General features: G+C 47.7%; 1 protein-coding gene across 4 annotated transcripts in view; it reads left to right on the top strand.

Moving 5' to 3' along the window:
• Positions 1–18,775, top strand: part of itgb4 (integrin, beta 4) — a 151,704-nt gene that overhangs the window by 18,372 nt on the left and 114,557 nt on the right. For all 4 annotated transcript variants that reach the window (XM_041216920.1, XM_041216922.1, XM_041216921.1 and 1 more), the window contains exons 5-7: positions 7,366–7,570; positions 8,201–8,297; positions 17,949–18,120. In XM_041216920.1, coding sequence (XP_041072854.1) covers positions 7,366–7,570; positions 8,201–8,297; positions 17,949–18,120 — 474 coding nt within the window. The remainder of the gene's footprint in view (positions 1–7,365; positions 7,571–8,200; positions 8,298–17,948; positions 18,121–18,775) is intronic.

Genomic DNA, 18,775 nt, shown 5'->3' with positions numbered 1-18,775 from the left:
GGTTCTGTTGGGCTGTGGTTCTGTTTGGATGTGGTTCTGTTGGGATGTGGTTCTGTTGGGCTGTGTTTCTGTTGGGTTGTGGTTCTGTTGGGCTGTGTTTCTGTTGGGTTGTGGTTCTGTTGGGTTATGGTTCTGTTGGGTTGTGGTTCTGTTGGGATGTGGTTCTGTTGGGGTGTGGTTCTGTTGAGATATGCTTCTGTTGGGATGCGCTTCTGTTCTGATATTGTTCTGTTCTGATATGGTTCAGTTGTGGTATGGTTCTGTTGGCGTGTGGATCGGATAGGGTGTCGTTCTGTTGGGATGTGTTTCTGTTGGGCTCTGATTCTATTGGTCTGTGTTTCTGCTGAGTTGTGGTTCTGTTGGGCTGTGTTTCTGTTGGGCTGTGGTTCTGTTGGGGTGTGGTGCTGTTCTGATATGGTTCAGTTGTGGTATGGTTCTGTTGGCGTGTGGATCTGATAGGGTGTTGTTCTGTTGGGATGTGTTTCTGTTGGGCTCTGATTATATTGGGCTGTGGTTCTGTTGGGCTGTGTTTCTGTTGGGGTGTGTTTCTGTTGGGTTGTGGTTCTGTTGGGTTGTGGTTCTGTTGGGTTGTGGTTCTGTTGGGGTGTGGTTCTGTTGGGGTGTGGTTCTGTTGAGATATGCTTCTGTTGGGATGTGCTTCTGTTCTGATATTGTTCTGTTCTGATATGGTTCAGTTGTGGTATGGTTCTATTGGCGTGTGGATCAGATAGGGTGTTGTTCTGTTGGGATGTGTTTCTGTTGGGCTCTGATTATATTGGTCTGTGTTTCTGTTGGGCTGTGTTTCTGTTAGGTTGTGGTTCTGTTGGGCTGTGTTTCTGTTGGGTTGTGGTTCTGTTGGGTTATGGTTCTGTTGGGTTGTGGTTCTGCTGGGGTGTGGTTCACTTGGACTGTGGATTTGATAGGGCATGGTTCTGTTGGGATTTGGCTCTGTTGTGGTGTGGTTCTGTTGGACTGTGGCTCTGATGGGTGTTGATCTGTTGGACTGTGGTTCTGTTGGACTGTGGTTCTGTTGGGACGTGGTTCTGTTGGGGTGTGGTTTTACCCGGTTGTGGTTCTGTTGGATTGTGGTTCTGCTGGGGTGTGGTTCTGTTGGAGCATGGTTTTACTTGGGTGTGGTCCTAATGTGGTGTGGTTCTGTAGGGTTGTGGTTCTGCTGGGGTGTGGTTCACTTGGACTGTGGATTTGATAGGGCATGGTTCTGTTGGGATTTGGCTCTGTTGTGGTGTGGTTCTGTTGGACTGTGGCTCTGATGGGTGTGGTTCTGTTGGGATGTGCTTTGGCTGTACTGTTGTTCAACTGGAGTGTGGTTCTGTTGGACTGTTTTACTGTTCAGGTGTGGTTCTGTTGAGGTGTGTTTCTGATGGTGTGTTGTTCAGTTGGATTGTGGTTCTGATGGGGTGTTGTTCTGTCAGTGTGTCATTCTGTTGGTCTGTGGCTGTGCTGGGCTGTTGTTCTGTTGGACTGTGGTTCTGTTGGACTGTGGTTCTGTTGGTATGTGGTTCTGCTGGGATGTAGTTCTTTTGACTGGTTCTACTGGGCTGTGGTTTTCTTGGGGCGTGTTTCTATTTAATTGTGGTTCTGATACACTGTGAGTCTGTTGGGGTCTGGATCTGTTGGGGCGTGGGTCTGATGGGGTGTAGGTCTGTTGGGCTGTGGAATGTTCTCCTTCATTGGCAGAGCTATAAAATATAAAAGTAAGGATATAATCTTGGAATTGTATAAAACACTGGTGAGGCCACAACTGGAGTATTGTGTGCTGTTCTGGTCACCACATTACAGGAAGGACGTAATAGCTCTGGAGAGAGTGTAGAGGAGGTTTACAAGAATGTTGCCTGGGTTAGAAAAGAGTAGCTTTGAGGAGAGATTGGATAGGTTGGGGTTATTTTCCTTAGAACAAAGAAGGCTGAGAGGTGACTTGATTGAGGTGTACAAGATTATGAGGGGAATAGATAAAGTCAACAGGATAAAATTGTTTCCCTTGATGGAGAATTCTAGAACCAGGGGACATAGATTCAAGATAAGTGGGAGAAGGTGTAGGGGGGACATGAGGAAGAACTTTTTTATGCAGAGGGTAGTGGGTGTCTAGAATTCACTGCCCAAGTTGGTGGTAGAGGCAGGAACTTTAAACTTTTAAAAAGTACCTGGATCTGCACCTAAAGTGCTGTAAGCTGCAGAGCTATGGGCTGGGTGCAGGAAGGTGGGATTAGAAAGGGACCTGGGCATCCTTGGGCTGGCATGGACAAGATGGGCTGAATGGCCTCCTTCTGTGCTGTAACTTTTCTATGGTTCTATGGTGCTATTGGGCTGTGGTTCTGTTGCAGAGTGGTTCTGTTGGGTTGTAGCTACGTACGGCTTTGATTCTGTTGGACTGGGGTTCTGTTTGGATGTGGTTCTGTTGGGATGTGGTTCTGTTGGGGTGTGGTTCATTTGAGATATGCTTCTGTTGGGATGTGCTTCTGTTCTGATATTGTTCTGTTCTGATATGGTTCTGTTGTGGTATGGTTCTGTTGGCGTGTGGATCGGATAGGGTGTTGTTCTGTTGGGATGTGTTTCTGTTGGGCTCTGATTATATTGGTCTGTGGTTCTGTTGGGCTGTGTTTCTGTTGGGGTGTGGTTCTGTTGGGGTGTGGTTCTGTTGGGGTGTGTTTCTGTTGGGGTGTGGTTCTGTTGGGGTGTGGTTCTGTTGGGGTGTGGTTCTGTTGAGATATGCTTCTGTTGGGATGTGCTTCTGTTCTGATATTGTTCTGTTCTGATATGGTTCAGTTGTGGTCTGGTTCTGTTGGCGTGTGGATTGGATAGGGTGTTGTTCTGTTGGAATGTGTTTCTGTTGGGCTCTGATTATATTGGGCTGTGGTTCTGTTGGGCTGTGTTTCTGTTGGGTTGTGGTTCTGTTGGGTTGTGGTTCTGTTGGGGTGTGGTTCTGTTGGGGTGTGGTTCTGTTGGGGTGTGGTTCTGTTGGGGTGTGGTTCTGTTGAGATATGCTTCTGTTGGGATGTGCTTCTGTTCTGATATTGTTCTGTTCTGATATGGTTGAGTTGTGGTATGGTTCTGTTGGCGTGTGGATTGGATAGGGTGTTGTTCTGCTGGGATGTATTTCTGTTGGGCTCTGATTATATTGGGCTGTGTTTCTGTTGGGCTGTGTTTCTGTTGGGTTGTGGTTCTGTTGGGGTGTGGTTCTGTTGGGGTGTGGTTCTGTTGGGGTGTGGTTCTGTTGGGGTGTGGTTCTGTTGGGTTGTGGTTCTGTTGGGCTGTGCTTCTGTTGGGTTGTGGTTCTGTTGGGCTGTGGTGCTGCTGGGCATTGGTCTGTTGGGTGTGGCTTAGTAGGGTTATGGCCCTAACGGGGTGTTGATCTGTTGGACTGTGGTTCTGTTGGACTGTGGTTCTGTTGGGATGTGGTTCTGTTGGGGTGTGGTTTTACTCGGTTGTGGTTCTGTTGGATTGTGGTTCTGCTGGGGTGTGGTTCTGTTGGGGCATGGTTTTACTCGGGTGTGGTCCTAATGTGGTGTGGTTCTGTAGGGTTGTGGTTCATTTGGGCGGTGGATTTGATAGGGCATGGTTCTGTTGGGATTTGGCTCTGTTGTGGTGTGGTTCTGTTGGACTATGGCTCTGATGGGTGTGGTTCTGTTGGGATGTGCTTCGGCTGTACTGTTGTTCAACTGGGGCGTGGTTCTGTTGGACTGTTTTACTGTTCAGGTGTGGTTCTGTTGAGGTGCGTTTCTGATGGTGTGTTGTTCAGTTGGATTGTGGTTCTGATGGGGTGTTGTTCTGTCGGTGTGTCGTTCTGTTGGTCTGTGGCTGTGCTGGGCTTTTGTTCTGTTGGGGTGTGGTTCTGCTGGGGTTTGGTTCTGTGGGAACGTGGTTCTGGTGTGGTGTGGTTCTGTTGCACAGTGGTTCTGTTGGAGTGTGGCTGTTGGAGTGTAGCTCTGTTGGGGTGTGTTTCTGTTGGGGTGTGGCTCTGTTGGGCTGTGGCTCTGCTGGGGTGTAGTTCTGTTGCGGGGTGGTTCTGTTGGGGGGTGGTTCTTTGTGGTATGATTCTGTTGGACTGTGTTTCAGTTGTGTTGTCGTTTTGTTGTGATAGTTTCCTGTTGCAGTGTGGTTCTGTTGGTCTGTGGCTCTGTTGCAGTGTGGTTCTGTTGGGGGGTGGTTCTGATGCAGTCTGGTTCTGTTGGGGTGTGGTTCTGTTGGGGGGGTGGTTCTTTGTGGTGTGATTCTGTTGGGCTGTGTTTCAGTTGGGTTGTTCTTTTGTTGTGATAGGTTCCTGTTGCAGTGTGGTTCTGTTGGTCTGTGGCTCTGAAGCAGTCTGGTTCTGTTGGGGGGTGATTCTGTTGGGGGGTGGTTCTTTGTGGTGTGATTCTGTTGGGCTGTATTTCAGTTGGGTTGTTGTTCTGTTGTGATAGGTTTCTGTTGCAGTGTGGTTCTGTTGACCTGTGGTCCTGGTGGGGTCTGGTTCTGTTGGGGTGTGGTTTTGCTCAGATGTGGTTCTGCTGGGCTGTGATCTGCTAGGCAGTGGTTCTGTTGGAGTGTGGTTCTGATGGACAGTTGCCTTATTGGGCTGTGTTTCTGCTGGGCTGTGCTTCTGCTGGGCTGTGGTCCTGGTGGGGTGTGATTCTGTTGGGATGTGGTTCTCTTGGGCTGTGGTTCTGTTGGGCATTGGTATGCTGGGTTATGGTTCTGTTGGGCTGTGGTTCTGTTGGGCTGTGGTTGTGCTGGGCATTAGTCTATTGGGGTGTGGTTTTGTTGGGTTATAGTCCTATTGGGGTGTGGTTCTGTTGTTCTGTGGCTCTGATGGGTGTGGTTCTGTTGGTCTGTGGTTGTGCTGGGTTGCAGTTCTGCTGGGGTTTGGTTCTGTGGGAGTGTGGTTCTGGTGTGGTTCTGTTGCACTGGTTCTGTTGTGATATGGCCCTGTTGGTGTGTGGTTGTGTTGTGAGTGGGTTCTGTTGGTGTGTGGTTCTGTTGTGAGAGGGTTCTGTTGGTGTGTGGTTCTGTTGTGAGAGGGTTCTGTTGGTGTGTGGTTCTGTTGGGCTGTAGTTCTGCTGGTGTGTGGTTCTGTTGGTGTGTGGTCTGCTGGGCAGTGATTCTGTTGAGGTGTGATCTTGTTGGGGTGTGGTTCTGTTGGATCGTGGTTCTGATGCAGTCTGGTTCTATTGGAGGGTGGTTCTGTTGTGGTGTGATTCTGTTGGGCTGTATTTCAATTGGGTAGTCGTTCGGTTGTGATAGGTTTCTGTTGCAAAACAAAAACAGAATTACCTGGAAAAACTCAGCAGGTCTGGCAGCATCGGTGGTTCTGTTGCAGTATGGTTATGTTGGGCTTTTATCCAATTGTGCTGTAGTTCTGCTGGAGTGTGGTTCTTTGGATTGTGGTTCTTATGGGGTGTTGTTTTGTTGGTTTGTGGTGCTGTTGTGATATGGTTCAGCATTTATTGCCCATCCCTAATTGCACTTGAGAAGGTGATGGTGACCTGCCTTCTTGAATCACTGCAGTCCATGTGGTGTAGGTACACCCATAGTGCTGTTAGGGAGGGAGGATTTTGACCCAGCGACAGTGAAGGAACAGCAATATATTTCCGAGTCAGGATGATGAGCTACTTGGAGGGAACTTCCAGGTGGTGGTGTTCCCATGTGTCTGTTGCCCTTGTCCTTCTAGGTGGTAAAGGTCACAGGTTTGGAAGGTGTTGTTGAAGGAGCCTTGGTAAGTTTCTGCAGTGCATCTTGTAAATGTTACACATTGCTGCCACTGTGCGTCGCTGGTGGAGGACGTGAATGTTTGTAGAAGGGGTGCCAATTAAGCGGGTTGCTTTGTCCTGGATGGTATCCAGCTTCTTGAGCATTGTTGGAGCTGCACTCTTCCAGGCAAGTGGGGAGTATTCCATCACACTGCAGAACTCCCAGCCTCTGACCTGCTCTTGTAGCCACAGTATTTATATGGCTAGTCCAGTTCAGCTTCTGGTCAATGATAACCCCCAGGATGTTGATAGTGGGGCTTCAGCGATGGTAATGCCATTTAATGTCAAGGGGCAATGGTTACATTCTCTCTTATTGGAGATGGTCATTGCTTGACACTTGTGTAGCCTGATTTTTCCTTGCCACTTAACAGACCAAGCCCGGATATTGTCTAGGTCTTGCTTCATATGGGCATGGACTGCTTCAGTATCAGAATGATGCAGAACATTGTGCAATCATCCTCCAACATTTCACTCCTGACCTTATAATGTAGGGAATGTCATTGATGAAGCAACTGAATATGGTTGGGTATGTTGTGGTATGTTTCTGTTGCAGTGTGGATCTGTTGCGGTGTGGTGCTGTTGTTTATGGTTATGTTGTGATACAGCTCTGTTGGTTTATGATTCTGTTGGAATATGATTTAGCTGTGATGTTGTTCTGTTGGGGGTGTGGTTCTGTTGCAGTGTTGTCCTGTTATGGTGTAGTTCTGTTGGAACATAGTTCTGTTGGGGTTGTCGTTCTGCTGGGCTGTGGTTTCATTGGGGTTGTGATTCTGCTGGGCTGTGGTTCTATTGGGGTGTGGTTCTGTTGGGGTGTGGTTCTTTTGGGGCTGTGGTTCTGCTGGGCTGTGGTTCTGTTGGGGCTGTGGTTCTACTGGGGCTGTGGTTCTGCTGGGCTGTAGTTCTGCTAGGGTGTGGTTCTGTTGGGCTACGGTTTTGTTGGCATGTGGTTCTGCTGGGCTGTGTTTTTGTTGGGGTTTGGTTCTGATGGAGCTTGGCTCTATTGGCATGTGGCTCTGGTTCTACTGGTAAGTTCTGTTGGGGTGTGGTTCTGCTGGTGTGTGATTCCTTTGCAGTATGGTTCTGCTGGTGTGTGGTTCTCTTGCGGTGTGGTTCTGTTGGGTTTTTTTCTGCTGGAATATGAAACCCTTGAGTTGTATCCCCTCTAGCTATCAGTTGCAAGTGGAAACAGATTCTTCCTATAAAAAACCTTCACAATTTGGAACATCTCTAATTTCCTCTACAGCATTCTTCCCAAAGTGTGGTGCACAGAACCAAATACAAAATACTCTCGCTGGGTCTTAACCATTGATTGGAATGGGTTTGGTATAGGTTTGGTAAAGGTTTGGTATAGGTTTGGTAAAGGTTTGGTATAGATTTGGTATAGGTTTGGTATGGGTTTGGTATAGGTTTGGTATAGGTTTGGTATAATTTGCTTGGGTAACTGCTCTATGACTCCATTGAAAAAAAATTATCATATTACTGGTTGTGGAATCTTGCTGTGTACAGATTGGTTGCCAATTTAACAGTAACTACATTCAAAACTGCTTCATTGTCTGTAAAATGCGTTGAGACATTCTGAGGCTGTGAAACGCATGATAGTGATGCAATCCTTGCTTTTCAGAATGTGGAAATCAATACGCGCAGAAAACAGAACCAGATCTCACCGCAGGAGGTGTCCATGACACTGCGAGCAGGAGAGGAGAAGTCAGTGAAATTCAAAGTCTTTCAGCCACTGGATGCTCCAGTTGATCTTTATTTCCTGATGGATTTCTCCAACTCGATGAAGGACGATTTGGACAACCTGAAGAAACTGGGCCTTAAGCTGGGTAAGCACCAGAGCCTTTAGTCCAATATTTTTTCAATACTTCACCCATTGCACCTGTGACTCCAAAGCTTAACAATATAGTGGCTGGTGCAAAAACAGAATTACCTGGAAAAACCTAATTGGATTGGTACACTGGAGATGTTAATTGTCAGCTGTGGACCAGTGGTAGTACGCGAGTCTCTGAAGCAGCAGGTTGTGAGTCAAGTCCTATTCCAGAGACTTGACCACAGTACAAAATCCAAGCTGAAACTCCAGTGCAGTATTGTGGAGGTGCTGCACTGAGGAGGTGTCGTCTTTAAGCTGAGCTGCCTTCTCAGATGGTTGTAAAGATTCAATGGCACTGTTTTGAAGAAGTGCAGGGGAATTCTTCCTAATATGCTGGCCAATATTTACCCTTCAACCAACCTCACCAAAAAGCATAATCTGGTCATTATCACATTGCTGTCTTATGGGTACAAATTGGCTGCTGTGTTTCTTACATTATAACAGTGACTATGCTTCAAATGCACTTCATTGGCTGTAAAGCATTTTGGGATATCCTGAGGTCATGAAAGGTGCTTTATAGATGCAAGTCTTTGATATCAGAATGAATATTTATATGTCCTAAATTCTCATTGCTTGTATTTGGCAGCTGATGTTGTGGGGAACATGTCAAGTGACTACACCATTGGCTTTGGGAAATTTGTTGACAAAGTAACCGTTCCACAGACAGATATGAGGCCTGCAAGGTAAGCAGGATTTCAGTTTTCAGGGACCTCAAGGGAGTGATGTATAGACAGTGACTGTGTTTCTTCTTCTACGTTCTGTGTGTGTATATGTGTATGCGTGTGTGTCTGTGTGTGTATTTTTCTGTGTATATGCATGTTTATGTTAATTTGTTTGTGTGTGTTTGCATGTGTGTGTGTATGTGTGTGTGTGAGAGAGTTTTTGAGGTATATGTAGACTTGTGTTGATATATCTCCTTACACTATCTCTTAGGGCAGAATTTTTCATCCCGCAGGTGGGTGTCGCCTGACCCGATCAGGAGTAAAATAGTGCGCGATGACATCAGGCGAGTGTCCACGTCATAGTGCACTTGCATGATATTTCGCTCGGCAGGCGTGCACAGGTGCCAGAACGGCATCCGCCATTAATTAAGTGTCCACTTAAGGCCCTTAATAGTCCAACTGACTGTGATTTTTTTCTTGCCCGTGCAATTTTATGCTCGTCGCACAGACAAAACGGGCAGGCAGCCAGGCGACATTTTCACAAGCCTCATCCAAGGGCAGGATAAAAAGGGTCAGCAGCATTGCCAGTGTGAGTAGTGAGCAGTTTTGGAGATAGTTTGCAACTGATTGCTTATTGGTACTTGGCAGCTTCATCTCTGTTCGGGGCTTCATTCTTAGCATTTCCCGACTTCATTTTCAGGATTCATTGCTGTCTGTCAGGCCCCCGGAGGATTCAGACTGTGTTGTGCCTCCCAGGTATCAGACAGCCTTCCGTTACCCTGGTCATGGGAATTGTGGTCTCTGCTAGAGGCACCTCCTTTGAGGAGGAAGAGGGGGGCAGAAGGGAAAGGAGGCCAAGTGTCCCTATGTAGCTTCCAGGGAAGGGACCTGTGGGGGGAGAGGTGCAGGTACATTTGGCGCAGGGCCAGCAGGAAGTCCAAGGTGGAAGGGGCCGCAGAAGACGCCACTATCCTGCTGCCAGGGTTTACGGGTGGTGATGCAGCCACCTCAATATGTCTGAAGTGCAATGCTGAAGGAGGCTCCGCCTCTCAAGGGAGACAGTGACCTCCATTTGCCATATTATTGGGCCTGAGATCAGCACCGACCACGTGGGTGGACACCCCATGCCAATGGCTCTGAAGGTCACAGTAGCCCTCAACGTCTAAGCCTCCGGCATTTTCCAGAGGTCAGTGGGTGATTTGTGTGGAGTCTCCCATCAGCTGTCCATAGTTGTCACAAGCTGGTGACAGAAGCTCCGTTCAGGTGGGTACTGACTTTTATTCTTCACCAAACGGACAAGGCCAGCCAGGCTGAGCGAGCCAGAGGCTTTGCAGCGATTGCTGTGTTCCTCCGCATCCAGGTGCAATCGACTGTACTCACGCGGTCATCAAGGTGCCAGCGGATCAGGCAGCATCTTTACCAACAGGAATGGATTCCACTCGATGAATGTACCGATAGTGTGTCACCACAGGATGCAGATTATGCAAGTCTGTGCAAGATACCCTGACAGTTCCCACGATGCCTACATCCTCAGATACTCCCAGGTGCTGAGGCTCATCGCTGCTGGGTGACAAGGGCTATCCGTTGAAGATGTGGCTCATGACGCCTCTCCGCCACCCAAGAACAGAGGCAGAGAAGTGTTACAATATGAGTCATGCCTCCACCATAGGTCTTCTCAAGTTGTGCTTCCGATGCCTGGACCATTCAGGGGGAGCACTACAATACCCCCCAGAACAAGTGTCATTGATCGTGGTTACATGCTGAGCTCTCCACAATCAGTCACTGGCAAGGGGGGACCCATTGGAGGAAGAGGAACTTGACACAGCTCCACAGGCCACAGATGATGAGTCCAGTAGTGAGTCTGAAGAGGAGCATGATGAGGAGAACAATGGGGCCATGGAGTCAGACCTCAGTAACCTGCAGGGAGGCAGGGATACCAGGGATGCCTTGATCTAACGCTCCTTCAGCTAGGCTATCAAAGATCAGCTTCAAACGCATGCCAGGACTGCTGCCTCCATCCTGGATGTCTGAAAGGACCCTTTCATTTGAACCCAAAGAACACTCAGTACCTGTGCAATAAAGTTCAGAGCCACCGACATTACACACTAGCATTCCCTGTATCAATGAAATAAAAAGGTGAAGCATACTCAGGCCATGATGACAAAAACACAATTTATGTTATTCTGACAGTTCAATAATCTTAACAGAAACATTTCTGGTATTCAACATTGAGCCAGTATAGATAAAATAAACAAAAATGAACATAAAATCACCCATGACCTCTTGTGCCCATGGTGCCTTTAACTTATGTTTGCATGTGCTACGTCTAGGTGCTCTCTCCTCGCTGGCACCAGCATTGGAGACAGCTGCCTACTCTGCTTTCTTGTTGGCCTTGATGACCTTGGCGGTTGTCCTCTGGCCAGTGGAGCCTGTGCTGACCCCTTCTGGGAGGGTGTGGCCAGCTGGCATCTCCCTAGTCACTGCAGCCTCATTAGTTGCCATGGTCACTGGCGGAGGGATGGTGGAGGTGCTGCTGTCATCCAGAGTGCCCTGAGAGGAGCCCACAGAGATAACAGACAGTTCCTGTGCCAAAATTAGGTCGCTCTGGACCTCCCTGCACACCATTAATTGACAGGTATCTAGCTGGGATACTGGGTGCCTCATCCATCTCCCACACTGACACTGGTCACCTGAGGTCAGTGTCTGTGTGAGGGCTTGCAGGTCCGAGCACAGCCCTAGGAACCCCTCATCCTGTCCATGGAGCTGCATCTCCATGAGAGTTGCCACACCCTCTATGGAGGAGGCAGTGCACTCAGCCATGACAGTCAATGCAGTGCTCATGCTCCGCATGGACTCCTCCATCACAGAGACCATGGCACGCACACCCTCACGGATCTCCGCCAGATCCTCCCACACATCTCGTTGGATATTCAGTATCTGCTCCCTAATGGACGACACCAGAGGCTCATCATCAGCCTTCGACTGAGCATCATCCTGGTCTCCAGCAGTCCACTGACTGCTGGTGCCCTAAGTACTCTCTGCCTCCGCCTGCACCTCAAGCAATTGTGAAGTGCCCTCACCAATGTGCATCGAGATACTAGCCACTGCTCTAATGGTCACTGAGGTGCTGGCATCTGTTCTGGTGCCTGCTTCAGAGTGGGTGTGACGCAGGTGCAAATGACACCCAGTGGTCCTTCGGTGTCAGGGGTGGCCCTTCGGGGTCTGGCGAGCGAACGCCTGCTGGTGAACCTAAAAGGGAGAAGAAGGACATGTCATTAGTTAAAGTCATCACACTGTCACTGAGCATGCCAGGCACTCTGGTGAGACAATGGAGGTCTGCATCAGGTGCCCTTGTCTTCCAATGATCAATGGGGACTCCAGGTTCGAGGCTCACATCAATGAAGATACTGCACTAGAATGGATGCACAAGCTAAATTCTCACCTCTGTGCACTGCGCTCTTACCTTCGTCTGGCACCCCTGCCTCTCCGTGCCTGGTTGCACATGGGGTGTTCTGGCTCTCGAGCTCCAGGGCATCTTGCTCATGTCTCGAGAGGATTAGGAAGCTAGTGGGGTCTCCAGCTGTCCATGACCTTTCTATATTGTTGTGGGCCATCTTCTCCTGAAACAACAGAGGAGCATTGATTAGTCCACTCTGTACCTGAAGCACCACTGCATCCTGGCCAGCCCCAGTTGAGGTGCACCGCATAGGGAACATGGAAGTCGTGGCCCTTGAGCTGTTAGACAATCAGCCAAAGCAGCAAGGGATCACCCCTTGGCCAGCTCCGGCATGACTGACAGTTAACACCCAGACTCTAGCACTGCTGAGGTCCACAGGAGTATGGCCACATCTTAAAGTATCTGCACACTGACCCACGCCAACATGGTACTCAACATGCTACCCTTCCTGAGCGCAGCAGGTCACTGAAGCACTTCCGGCACTGCACCCAAGTACGCTGCACCACATCATGGCTGCTGACCATTGTTGCCATCTCCTTCCATGCCCTCTTGGTGAGGTGCAGTCGTCTCCTCCTCCCATCCCTGGGGACAAGGGTATCCCTCCTGGCAGCCACCTCCGCCAGGTGTCCTCCTGTGAGGCACTCAATCAGAGAAGCCGGGGGCCGAGTGCCCACCTGACCTGCCCTCCCGCCTGCTGTGTCCAGCTGCACTCGGGTCCATAGTGTCAGCTCAGGGAATGTCCTCTATGGCAGCCTTCCAGGGGCTGCATGGGCTGCTTTCAAAGCAGCTGCCGGGTGACCATTGGACCTGGTAGCCAACAGGCCCCCACCCCCGCTCGGCCCTTCCCGTCCAATGCAGAGTCACGTTTCATGCTGGTGGGCCTTAGTTGGCCTGCAGCGTGAAATCGCGGTTGGAGCCCGATTGCAGACGGCAATCCGTTTCGCGGCCGCCCTTGCCCTCAGTGTGAAGATGGGACTTCATCTCCACAAGGACTGTGCAGTGGCCATTCCACTGATACTATCATGGATAGATGCACCCACCACAGATAGATTGGTGAGGATGAGGTCAGGTATGTTTTTCCCTCTTGTTGGTTCCCTCACCACCTGCCGCAGACCATGTCGAGTAGCTGTGTCCTTTAGGACTCGGCCAGCTCAGTCAGTAGTGGTGCTACCGAGCTACTCTTGGTGATGGAAGTCCCCCACCCAGAGTACATTCTGCACCCTTGCCACCCTCAGTGCTTCCTCCAAGTGGTGTTCAACATGGAGCAGCTGAGGGAGGGTGGTACTTGGTAATCAGCAGGAGGTTTCCTTGCCCGTGTTTGACTTGATGCCATGAAACCTCATGGAGCCAGGAGTCAATGTTGAGGACTGTCAGATCGGTTCACTCCTGACTGTTTACCACTGTGCCACCACCTCTGATGGTGATGGAAGATTTTGGGATGTTTTTGTAAGGCATGATTCGGTGAGCTGCTGCCACTAATCTGTGGGTCTGCTCTGTGTTTATTCTACACTGCGATATGGGGAGATAATGGGTGTGATGTTATGCTATTCCCATAAACAAAAATACTTGAGTTTTGCCAAAGACCTTTCCGTAAGAAATAATGAGCAGAATTTTACAGGCTTTTGCCAGCGGGTTTGCCAGCGGAGGTCTCATAAAATTCACTGATGGGCTTCCTGCTGCCTATCCACCCACCTTGACCTGTCAGAAATTTTACAGGGAGGCAGGTGAGGCCTAGGGCCGTCATCCACCCTCACCCTAGTTGACGACCTTAAGTGGCCAATTATTGAGCACTTAAGGGCTGCTTCCTGCGCAGCCATAATTTTGAGGCCAGTGGGAGGAGGTCAGGGACAGGCAGGCAGGTTAACATGCTTAGCCCTCAGGTGGGGAAGGGAGGTGCCTCCATCATTGACCCCTTTCCTGATTGGAGCATTCCCCACCACCCCCCCCTCCCATGATGCTCCTGCCCCTGGCCTTTCCAACATGACCTGTACCCCCCTCACCCAGGCCTCTCCAGCTGTCTCCACCATGAGCCCTACGTACTTACCTTTGTCCTGGGCTCCCAGCACTTGGATCCGTGGGACTGGGTACAGCCCCAGCTGTGACTATCTCTCCCAGTGATGCTACCAGGATTGGAGAGGTGGCACTTCCTCTCCAGATAGGGGAGGATGTTCTCCCTCCAGACAATTAATGCTGCACAACAGACATCCCCGCTGATTTTTTTGGCGGTGAGGCTGGAAACCCCGCCATCAAAAAAATCCTGCCCAGTGAGACAGAAACAGGGGACCAACATCAAAACTGTTGCATGTGATAATGGGGGGAGAAATGTGCAGGATTCTCCTCATGATCGACGTGTGTTTGAAAGGCTATGGGGAAGGAGCAGGAGAGTGGGACTAACTGCAGAACAGACAGTGATCTTTGTAAGGTTTAGGCTGACTATGAGAAAGGACAAAGAACAATCTGAAGTAAGAATAATTAACTAGGGAAATACCAACTTCAAAAGAATAAGAATGGACCTGGGCCAAATAAATTGAAGTCAAAGGAAACTGAGGGAAGTGAAAGTGAAAAATGCAGAGGCACTGGCCATAATTTTTCAGTCATCCTTAGACTCAGGGTGGTCCCAGAGGACTGGAGAATTGCAAGCATTATGCCCTTGTTCAAAAATGGTGGAAAGATCAACCAAGCAATCACAAACCAGTCAGTTTAACTTCTAGAGACAATAATTCAGGTCAAAATTAATAGTCACACAAACAAATGCAGGTTAATTAAGAAAAGCCAGCATGGAGTTCTTAAGGGAAAATCATTTTTAACTAACTTGCAGGAGTTTTTGAAAAGGTAACAGAGAGGGTTGATGAGGGCAATGCTGTTGATGTGGTGTACATGGACTTCCAAAAAGCGTTTGATACAGTGCTGCACAACAGACATCTGAGCAAACTTATAGCTCATGGAATAAAAGGCAGTACCAACATATATATGAATTGGCTGAACAGCAGGAAATATAAGAGTAGGATGTTTTTCATGCTGGATGAAGATTTGTAGTGGAGTTGCACAATGGTCAGTGTTGGAACCCATGCTTTTCCTGATATATATTAATGGCCTAGACCTTGGTGTACAGGGCATGATTTCAAAGTTTGTGGATGATACAAAACTTGGAAGAATTGTGAGTGGTGAGGAGGATAGCGCAGAACTTCTAAGGAACATAGACAAGTTGGTGGAATTAATGGACAGGTGGCAGATGAGGTTCAATGCAGAGAAGTGTGAGGTGATTCATATTGGTAAGAAGAATATGGAGAGATGACATGAAATAGAAGGTACTGCTCTAAAGGGATTGCAGGAGCAGAGAAACTTGGGTGTATATGTGCATAAATCATTGAAGGTGGCAGGACAGGTTGAGAGAGCAGTTAATAAAGCATAGAGTGTCCTGGGCTTTATAAATGGGCTGGAATAGGGGTATAGAGTACAAGAGTAACAAGGCAATGTTGAATTTGTATAAGTCACTAGTTCGGCCTCAGCTAGAGTCCAGTTCTGGGTGTCACACTTTCAGAAGGATTAAAGGGGACAGAAAAGATTTGTGAGAAACATTCCAGGGATGAGGAACTTCAGTTATGAAGATACAATGGAGCAGTTAGAACTGTTTTCCTTGGAGAAAACAAGGTTGAGAAGAGATTTGATAGAGATATTCAAAATCATGAGGAGTCTGGACAGAGTCAATAGGGGGAAAATGTTCCCACTCATGAAAGGATCAAGAATGAGAGGACACAGATTTAAAGTAATTAGTAAAAGAAGAAAAAGTGATATGAGGAGAAAATTTTTTATGAGAGATTGATTAGGGTTTGGAATGCACCGCCTGAGAGTGTGATGGAGGCAGGTTCAATTGAAGCTTCAAAAGAGGAATTAGAGTGTTATCTGAAAAGGAAGAGTGTGCAGGGTTAAGGGGAGAAGGCGGGGGAATGGTAAGGGGTGAGTTGCTCATTTGGAGAGCTGGTGGGCCAAATGGCCTCCTTCTGCACTGTATGTTTATAAAGAGTTGGACTTTGTGGAGGTTTCTGAAGAAGGGATGTTGGGAGAGGCATTCAGAGGGAGCTGAAAATATTTGGATTAATATATTGAAAGATTGCACTATTGAGTGGGAGGGGAAAGAGGGAAGAGAACTCAGTGGGGAGAGTCAGGGTAGAGAGTACAGCAAGGGGAGAGCAGGGGAGGTGGGGGGGAACAGGGAAGAGGGGTACCTCAGGAGAGAGGCTGGAATAGGGGAGATTGGTAGGAGTGTTTGGAAATTCAAGTCAGCAAGTGACAGTTGACAGAGAAATGACAAAATCCACAGGAGACGGTACATAGTGGTTCACAGGAAAATATAATAAATGGGAATTATTTTGGGTGACTCCAGTCAAAGGATAATTTTATGATTCCAGGCAGCTGTCCGTTTGTATGAGTTACTTATTTATCAAAGACAGACAGCAGTAAAAACCATTGACACTAGGTGTGACCAAAACACACCATCAACCTAAAGATAAGGAAACCTTGCTGCCTCTTTGCTTCAGAAGGTCACACCTGAAAGTTTCCAGTCATATCTGAATACAAATAAGTTTATTATCATTGATATAATCCAATAGAGCGGCAGACCAAAACCAAGCAGGGTGAACTGGGATGAATGGGAGTATTGTTTGATTCACATACAGTGGAGACAGTGAGTCACAGATCCATGGGACACAGAGAACAAATTCATTGAGCAAGAGTTCAGAGTCTCCTTTCATGCTCATGAGGGGCTGGACTTAATCACTTATTCATATATTTATCATTGAAAGGCTTGCAGTGACTGCTAATTCTCAGAGGCTCTCTTGCTATGTCTTTCTTCATATCTCTCCCTCTGTCCCCCTCTCTATATCTGTCTGTCCTGGTTTTTATTCTCTCTCCCTCCATCTCTCTATCCATCCCTCTCTCTCCATACCTCTCTCTCCATGTTTCCCTCTATCTACATGTAGAAATGTTTCTGTCTCATCTTTCCCTCTGTGTCTCTCTTTATCCCAATGCCTCCCACACTCTGCCTGTCACTTTCTCTTTCTGCCTGTCTTGGAAATTTCTCTCACACTCTCCATTTATGTCCCTCTCTACGTGAACACATTTTCTTAAAGAACAATATTAAATAAAAAACTGCTGCATTTGTTCAGTGAGGCTGTTATAGTGTAACCTCAAATGATTCATGATCAGAGGACCATCTGTCATGAAGTCAAGCCCCAGGGTTGACTCTGATGGAAATGGAGGGCAGTGAAGTGCCTTCTTATACTTACTTTGAGAAAGCGAGCTTCTCACTTCTGATTGGCCTAATTGATTCACCAGACCAAGTTCCCAGTTTGAAACTGAGGTATTGTTGAGTAACACATCAGAAGGTGATAATTGACACTGGTCTCTTTATTAAGCAGAACACCTACAAACTGTTTGATCAAAATTCAGATTCTATGAAAAATTAGTTTAATAACACTCAGATACATTTTCAACCAGTCTATGCTGAACTCAACCAAACACCTTGGGGGTGATTGAGGATATGTACAGGCAAAAGAATCAAACAGGGAAGCTGGGCCAGTTAATGGTTGGTGAGACTAGAGAGACTGGGATTGTTCTTTTTGGGGCAGAGAAAGTTAAAGAGAGATTTAAAATAGTATTCAAAATCATGAAGGGTTTTGATTGAGTAATTAAGGTGAAACAGTTTCCAATGGCAGGAGGGCCTGTAAACAAATGACTCAAATTTAAGGTGACTGGCAGAATAACCAGAGGGTGATGAGGGGAATTTCTTTCTAAAACATAGTGAGCCATTCTGATTGGAAGGCACTGCCTGAAAGGGTGGTGGAAGCAGATTCAATAGGAGCTTTCAGAGGAGATTTAGATAAATACCTGAAGAGCATAACTTTCAGGGCTAATGTGGAAAGGAGTCAGAAAGTATCACTGATTGGATATGTCCAGGAAAGAGCCAGCACAGGCACAATGGGCAGATTGGTCTTCTGTGCTGTATCATTCTGTAATTGAGACAAGTAGAAGTTAGCCCCTCTCCCCACCCCTGCCAGGTTAGGATGCATGTTTCCTTTGGGATTGGGGTGGAAACCTGTTAGACCTGAGTTCCTCCCCAAATCCCATCTGGGATTCTGCTTTAGTTTCTGTCGTGGATGGTGGAATTTGTTGTAGCCAACTGTGTCACACTCCTGTCGGCTTTTCACCTGCTCCAGGCTCAAGACACCTTGGCAAAACAGTGACCCCCCATTCTCCTTCAAGAACGTTATTACTCTGACATCAAATGCCAAAGATTTCATCCAGAAGCTGGAGAAAGAGAGAATTTCTGGAAATGTAGATGCACCTGAAGGTGGATTTGATGCGATTCTGCAGGTGGCTGTTTGTAAGGTGAGTCCACTTGCTCTGGGATCCACTATGTTTTGATCTTGTCAGAGTCATTCCAACACAGAAGGAGGTCAATTGGCCCATCTTGTCTGTGCTGGCTATCTGAAGGAACAATTCACCAACTGCCATTCCCCCACCTTTTCCCCATTGCCCTGCACATGCTCCCTTTTGAATGCCTCCACCACGCTCTCAGGCAGTGCATTCCAGATCCTAACCACTCGGTGCACAAAGATGTTTTCCCTCATGTCACCATTTCTTTTGCCAATTACCTTAAATCTGTGCTGTCTGGTTCTCAATTCTTCCACCAATGGAAACAGTTTCTCTCTATCTACTCTGTCCGGGCCCCTCATGATTTTGAATGCTTCTATTAAATTTCCTCTCAACCTTCTATTCTCCAAGGAAGACAGTTCCAACTTCACCAATCTATCTATGTAACTGAACTCATCCCTAGAACCCTGGGAGAAAACCCCAGCTTCTCCAACCTAACCTTGTAACTGAAATTACTCAGCCCTGGTACCATTCTGGTAAATATGTGGATACATTTAAATATATTAAATGTGAACCATTGTGGCCATTGGGGAAATATTTAAATGTTTCCACTTGAGGAGTCTCAGTGGGTTGAACGATGGTCAGAAAGGTCTTATATTATCAAAGCTGG

Source organism: Carcharodon carcharias, chromosome 22 (assembly GCF_017639515.1).
Source record: "Carcharodon carcharias isolate sCarCar2 chromosome 22, sCarCar2.pri, whole genome shotgun sequence".
NCBI lineage: Eukaryota > Metazoa > Chordata > Chondrichthyes > Lamniformes > Lamnidae > Carcharodon > Carcharodon carcharias.
This window is presented reverse-complemented; position numbering and strand designations above follow the sequence as displayed.